This window comes from Talpa europaea (genome assembly GCF_964194135.1).
Source record: "Talpa europaea genome assembly, chromosome: 12".
NCBI classification, from domain to species: Eukaryota; Metazoa; Chordata; class Mammalia; order Eulipotyphla; family Talpidae; genus Talpa; species Talpa europaea.
Genome location: NC_140079.1, coordinates 79463626 through 79471097, shown reverse-complemented (window position 1 = coordinate 79471097; position 7472 = coordinate 79463626). Strand labels below are relative to the sequence as shown.

The window sequence follows — 7472 nt, the reverse complement described above, 5'->3', positions numbered from 1 at the left end:
TGGAAACTTCAATTAGGGGGGCATCTCCACATGCCTCCAGTTTTGCTTGCAGGAAGCCAGACAAAACAGCAGCAGGGGCAGAGGTTGGGGAGGAAAACAAGCCTGACCACAGCCCTCCCCCAGAATCCAACTTCAGTTGCCTGGAGAGGGTGGGAGTGGGAAAACCCAAGGCCAGGCCGCTAGGGGCATTGGGGAGGGGTGTGGGGGTGCAGGGGCTTACCCCTCCCCCCACCCCCCACAACCTACTGCCCCAGTCCCAGTCCCGTAGACCAGGCTAGGGACCGAGGCTGGGGAGGGAGTCCAGGCCAGGCTCGTAGCCCACAGGCAGAGTGGCGGCCTCACTGGGTGGGATGTGGTGGGTCATGTAGCGCTTCCCCATGAAGGAGCCAATCCGAAGCTGCTCGGGGACCTCCTCAGGCCACCACAGGCTTGAGCTGGACGGGGAGAAGAGGAGGCTGCCAAGCCAGGGCCTTCTTGCCCTCCCAGATCTTCCTTTCCCCCGATTTCCCATTCCCCCCTTCTAGAACCAGCTGGAGGCCCACTTTCTCCAGGTGGCTGCCCTGACTGCCGCCCGGTGTCCATTCTCTGAAATGACAGAGGGCATTTTGGAGAGAAGACAAGGCCCAGGGAGAGAAAGGCCTAGGCCAGACTCCCTGAAGGATGGGGCAGAGCATGGTGTTCCTTCCCTGAGCCTGCCGGACCACCTCCCAGGTAAGAGATACTCAGGGGCCCAGGGGGATGTTGACACTCACAAGCGCACAGTGGAGGCTGCCAGAAAGGCCAGGAGCAGGAGGCCAGCCAGGGAGGAGAGAATGGAGGCAATGACGATCATGTCACCGCTTCGCCGCCCTGGCCAAGTGTCGATGGAGTTTGGGCACTTCCCTGCATCATAGCAGCTGCTCAGAGGCTGACGTGGACCCAGAGCAGTCCCTTCTCCACCCATATGCACACCAAAGCCTGGCTGCCTCCTGTTCCCGGGCAGCCTCCTGAAACACCCATCCACCCTGTCAGTGATGGGACCACACTTCGCTCCAGCTTCTACCCTGGTCTCACCTTCCAGACTATTCCACCTCTGTGCCTGCTGACTGCTGTGCCTATAGCAGGCAGATATCTGAACTGACCATGTCGCTGCCTTGCTCCCTGGAGCCTGCCATTCGAGGGCTTCAGGCACCAAGACTCCCTCCGCCCCCCACCCTGAGGACTTTGACCTGGTCAATCACTGGGAACCTCTGGGCCTTGAAGAAGGCAAACTCCCAGAACCCATGACCCACCCCTTCTCCTCCCATCTGGGAGTGCCTGGCACAGGGCTGACTCCCTGTAGGAGGGGAAGGGCTGTTTCTGTCCACGACTGGGTTGGGGCCTGGGCACCCAAGGGCTGGCAAACAGACATTTGTGGATGGACAGAGCCAGTGCCTGTGCTGAGGGGACTGAGCAGTGGCCAAGCCCCCAGCACAAAGTTCTATTGTAGGGACAGCCTGGACTTGACACTGCCTCCAGGCCCCCAGTTCCATGGCTGCACATGGCCATTTTGCAGAGGGTGACTTCACGGAAACATACTAGGGCCAGTGCCACTCGCCCAGCACTACCTTGATGCAGAGTGATGGGATTGGACCACCTCGTCTCAGCCTGGGGTGAGCCCCTGGCGTCCATCAGAAGAAACTTCACCCTAGAGAGAGGTGGAGTGGTGAGGTTTAGAGGCCTCAGCTGTCCTGGGCAGGGTGACCACTGCTGGCTGGCCCTGCTGAGAAACCTCTGAGACCTCATGGGTCACAGTGACACTTCCAGCCTCCCCACTCCATCAGAGCTGCCCATCTCCAGACATCCTCTCTGGTTTAGGGCGCTCCAGGCCTCCCAGGGGAGACCCACTGGCTGCATGGAGCCATGGAAAGCCCTCAATAAGGGCAGGCATCCAGGGTAGAGACCTGGGGTGGGGTGTGGTCAGGGCTCACGCAGAGTCCATGGTGATAGGGAGGGGCAGGCTGAGCTTCCAGGGCACCGAGACGGTTCAGACAGGCTCCAGTTGCATCTTTGTATGGGGAGAGGAGCTCTGGACAGCTTCTGACTAGGGGAACACAGGCCAGCCGACAGGAGGGAAGTCAGCTCCAATGGCTGCTAAGGGTGGGGCAGAAGGTGCCCCTGGGCGCTGAGCCAGGCCATGGTTGTTGGCAAGGTGGGCCTGGCAGGGCTGGTGAGAGGTCAGGGCAGGCGGGTGGATTGGGAGCTGGTTCTTCCAATTGGGTTTGGTGTGCTTGAGGACCCCTGACCTTGTCCGTGGCAAGGCAGCCCAATTCCAGACTCTGCTCTCCCACCCAGCTGCATCTTGACCTTCATAAACGACTTAATGTTCTGTGCCTCAGTTCCTTCACCTGCAAAAGCCGTGAGTCTTCTCTCCTCCTTTCTTGCTTCATGCCCTCCTGACTGGATCTGAACTCAGTTCCCAGGCTTAGTTTCCTACCAGATCCACCCATAGGAGGGATCAGTGGGCCCCAGGATTATATCCCAGCAGCCCCCCGCTCTGAGCCTGCAGACACCCTCCTCCACAGTCCTGGGGCTCACTGACTTCTGCCCCCAAGCTGGGTGAGTGGCACCGCCCAACCCGCAGAGGAAGAAGCCAAAGCTTGTGAAGTGGCAGGGCATTCTGCCAAGAAGGGCAAAGACAAGGTTATGACAAGGGGCAGCCCTGGTCCCCAAGCCCCACCTCTCCTGGCACAGCCCTCAACCTAGGGTCCAGAGGATGACCCACCTGTAAGGGCCAGGGCCAGGGAGAGGCGCGTTGCAGTAGGGTGACTGGTCAGCAAGGCAGCTGGGGTCATTGCCCACCCGCAGCACGGGCACAGCCCTGCCACCGCCCACTGGATCCTCACAGGGCAGCTGGTGCAGGGACAGTGGCATGGTCATATAGTGGCCATAGGTCCGTAGCCGTGGGTAAGTTGGTATCTCAGCCAGTGTCTGTGGGTTCTGGAATCCTGTGGAGGCTGGGGGAGGGAGTGACAGATAGGGCTGGGGAGTATGGCCCTTGGCTGGGTCCAGCCCTGGCCTTCCAGGTCTCAGGGTCCAGACAGCCCTCTGGACACAAAGTACACTTTGCCACCCTTTAGCATTCCCTCAGGATAAAGCTCAGGATATCCTGAGGGAATTCCCTCAGGACAGATTCCCTTAGGATAAATCCCACCCCCAGATGAAGGTGATCGAGAGGGACTCCTCAGCCCCTCGGCCCTACCCCGAGCCCCAGACCTGACCATGACGCACCGTTGCTGAAGGCCACTACCAGCCAGATGGTGTCGGCAGCACTGGCATGTCCGTCCAGGACACAGCGTGGCTGCTCCAGGGAGAACGTGGAGGCTGTGACCTTCCCTTCCAGGTCCCAGGCTGTTATCTGCGGCGTGTAGGGTATCAGCTCTGCAGCCATGGAGACAGCGTGAGGGTCCTGGGGTTGCTGCCCAGGAGGCTGCCCCTCCCCATTGGATGGTTTGGGTTCCCAAGGCTTGATCGCTGCAGCAGGTGCCCCAACCCCTTAAGTCCATCCACCCTGGGACCTCCACTCACCCAGGCTCATGCAGAGCTGGGACCAGGCCAGGGCCACCACAGGGAGCAGCAGCCAAGGCAGAGGCTGCCTCAGGGGGATCCCCATGACGGCCTTCTTCCACAGCCACAGCCGAGTCTGACTGTCTCCTGCTGCACCCCTCCCCCAACACCTTGGGCCTGGAGGAGCTGGTTAGTCAGGCTGCAGGCGGGTCAAAAGCTGGAAAGACCTGAAAATGTAAATTTACCCTCTCCCGCCCACCTCTGGGAGGGCACTGGCTGGGGTTCTAGTGGGGGGGGGGGGCAGTTTCCACTGTCAGAGCTGAGGGAGAGGGGCCACTGCACTCCCAGATGCTTCAAGCCTCCCCAGAGCTGCAAGTCTGTGGGCCCCACCCAACCTCCCAGATCTGGGGAGGAGGACCAGTCTCCAGAAAGGGGCTCAGGACTGCATGCCTGAAATTCCTATACCCATGTGCCAGGAGCCTCCCACTGACCAGTAGCCAAAGCTGAGCAGGCAGCCCCACCCTGTTCAGCTCCAGTCCCATCAAAGCATCCCTCCAGGCCCTGCTGCCATCTCTGTGCCCTGCCCTTCCCGTACAAGGCCACATCCTCCCCACTCCTCAGTTCCTTTGTCCTAGACCTTGGAGTCAGAGAAAGGATTGCAGACCCTTGACACTTGACAACCCTCACATTTACATTCTCCCCTTGGTTCTATTTTTAAAATGAGATATAATTCACATGCCCTAATGCTGGTGTTCAGTGAGTATGGTTCTTGGGTTCCTCTGAGAATGATTTCAGCAGAGTCCCCGTTCAGTGACACACTGCAGTTCTATTAAGGAAAACATTTGCAGAGACACAAACAGGCAAGGAGCTGTATTTTGTTTTTTGTTTTTTTTTAAAGATTTTTTTTTTTAATAGAGGCATGTTTTTCTTTATTTGTTTGCTTGTTTGTTTTTGTTTTGTTTATACATGCACTGGGTACAGTCAGAGGCGCGGGAGGGTGAGAGAATTCACCAGAGCCAGAGCGGGGAGCAGAGCAGGCAGAGGGACCGAAGCACACTGCTGAGGGGAGCAGCAGGCGGCAGGAGAGGTCTGCGCACCATGTGGGACTCTCCTCCGGTGGCCGAGGAGCAGCCGGGGATTGAACCGGAGCAGCCGGGGATTGAACCGGAGCAGCCGGGGATTGAACCGGCGCCGCAGAGGCCGCGGGCAGCTTCGCAACCCAGCGCTCTACCGCTGCGCCACCGGGGAGGCCCAAGGAGCTGTATTTTGAAAGGGGCACAGGTGGGCAGCGTTATGGCCAAGGTCTGCAGTTTGCCAGAGCAAGGGGTACACTTATATAGTGTTCTTTGAGGGGGACTCATTGCTTTGGGAATTTTATCTATTGTGGAATTTTTCACGACTGAGTTCTGACTGGGATCATGCACAAGGACTCCTCTTTGTAATGACCAACACCTCGCCCCACCTTGTTTCCATCCTGTGGCTCTTCCATGGCCATGTTAACAGCTCGTTAATCATTTCAGAAACCACCTCTGGTTTCTGACCTTGTGAAATTTTCTTTTTTTTTAAAGATTTATTTATGATTACAAGAACTGGGGTACAGGCCAGAGATGCGGGGGAGTGAGAGGATCCACCAGAGACAGCGTGGGGAACAGAACAGGCAGTTTGACCGAAGTACACTGCTGAGGGGAGCAGCGGGCGAGCAGGAGAGGTCTGCTGCGCCATGTGGGCAGCTCCCTGGCCGGGGATCAAACTCGAGATGAGAGGCTGCGGACAGCTTCACAGTGCTGCACTCAACCCCTTTCACCACCAGGGAGGCCCCCTTGTGAAATTTTCGTCCTCAGTGTTCTACTCCAAACTTCCGTCACTAAGATCCATCCTCTTCAAGTCTGCGTGCAGCTCCAAGTGTTAGTATATTCACAAGACAGTGCAACCATCATCACTATTTCCGGGCCTTTTCATCACCCTAGAAGGAAACCGTTACCCATTAAGTCACTCTCCACCCCCTGCTCCTAGCAGCGACTTGCCTACTTTCTGCCTCCATGCGTCTGCCTGCTGGTCTAGACACTGCGGGTTAAGTGGGCACACACGGTGCCCTGTCTGGCTCCTCTCCTCGCATGTTCCATGTTGTCATGTGTCAGCCTTTCCTTTTTTGGCCGAATATTCCACTGTATAGATGCGCCACATCTTGTTTATCCATTCATCAGCTGATGGATTTGGGTTGTTTCCCCTTTTGGGTTATTATGAGTAATGTTGGGGCGAACATTTGGTACAAGTTTGTGTGAGGACATGTTTTCGGGATGTGTATGTACTTAGAAGTGGAATTGCTGAGTCACGTGATGGCTCCTTTTTGGGGAACTGCCAAAGTGGCTGTTCTCTCTGGCCGGGGTTCCAGCCTCTCCACCTCCTAACCATTTACTTTCCTTTTATTTAATTTTATTTTTTTAAATAATAGTGACCCTGAGTGTGCAGTGGTATCACTGAGGTTGTGTGTTTCCCTGATGACATCCCACAGCTTGCTCGTGCTTGTCAGCCATTTGTACATCTTCTTTGGGAGAGGCTACTTGAGTGCTTTGCCCGTTTTTAAAAAATGGGTGGTTTTTGATGAATTATGAGTCCTTTATGTATTAGATACATAATCTGGATATAAGATACACAAATCTGGATATTAGAGCCTTATCCGGTATACATCCTGCAGTTGTTTTCTGTTCTGACTCTTGCCGGACTTTAACTGTGAGTCGAGGGTGGCAGGGCCCTGGGGTGCTGTGAGTCAGTCTCATGCCTCGTGGTGGAACCCAGTGAGGTCCCTATCTAGGCCTCCTGCCTCCCCAGGGAGGTAGAGTGGGTATGATGCCCAGGGGCCACAAAAACACTTTAGTTTATTACAATTTTTTTTTTTTTAGAGAGGCATGTTTTATTTGTTTGTTTGTTTGTTTGTTTTGTTTATACAAGCACTGGGTACAGTCAGAAGCGCGGGAGGGTGAGAGAATTCACCAGAGCCAGAGCGGGGAGCAGAACAAGCAGAAGGACCGAAGTACACTGCTGAGGGGAGCAGCGGGCGGCAGGAGAGGTCTGCGCGCCATGTGGGACCCTCCTCCGGTGGCCGGGGAGCAGCCGGGGATTGAACCGGCGCCGCAGAGGCTGCGGGCAGCTTCGCAACCCAACGCTCAACCGCTGTGCCACCGGGGAGGCCCCATTTTAGTTTCTTTTAAAGAAAGAAGGAAAACAAACTTAGATGGAAAAAGAGGGGGAAAAACGCTGTAATATATAGTTATCTTTATACCAATAAATCATAAAATAGAATTTTTAGTTTTTTCTCTTATGGCGCAAGGGTCCAGGCATAACCTGGCCCTGTGTCCTTCCAGCCCCAGGCAGAAAGCAAATGTGAGAGAACTTGATCCTCTTTCTGAGAGGGTCGAGAAGAACTGCAGCTTTGAGGCTGGCCTCAGAACAGTCCCGGCCCGGCTTGTAGCCTCACCTCCACCCTAAGCCTGGAGCCTTAGTTTCTTCATCTGTGAAATGGAGAAAGGCGCTCCTGGTCCATGTGGGCTGCACCATATAAACCAGAGCCCTGAGGAGGCCAGAGGAACCAGAGGGGAGGTGGACGTGGGAGTGGGAGCCACAGCTGCATTTGGGAACTGGGGGTCAAGTGGGCAGCCATGAGGTGCCTTCCTATTCCGATGTAGCAGCACATGTGTGTGCTGGCCTTCACACATCAGATCACAGACACACCCCAGATCACATACACCCCACATCTCTCTCTCACATACACACACACCCCAGATCCATCACAGTCTCTCCACTGAAAGACATACCAGGGCCCGCTGACTTTGGCTACAGGGCATTTATTGCAAACAGAACATCTGAGGTATAAGAAGCTGACCCAGACCCATACCTGCCCCTGGCTGGGAAGGGAGCAGTTTCTCCTGGCCCCATGCCAGGCCCCTGGC

General features: G+C 56.0%; 1 protein-coding gene across 1 annotated transcript; it reads right to left on the bottom strand.

Annotated features, from left to right (window-relative positions):
• Positions 1-274: 274 nt before the first annotated feature.
• On the bottom strand, positions 275-3789 carry UPK3B (uroplakin 3B; the record flags this gene model as incomplete). The annotated part of the gene is made up of 6 exons (XM_084250495.1): positions 3547-3789; positions 3250-3399; positions 2744-2975; positions 1587-1666; positions 753-882; positions 275-434 (listed from the first exon to the last, which is right to left on the bottom strand). The coding sequence occupies exons 1-6, from the start codon at positions 3629-3631 to the stop codon at positions 275-277; spliced, it is 837 nt and encodes a 278-aa protein (XP_084106621.1). The 5' UTR covers positions 3632-3789.
• Between the last annotated feature and the right edge of the window lie 3683 nt (positions 3790-7472).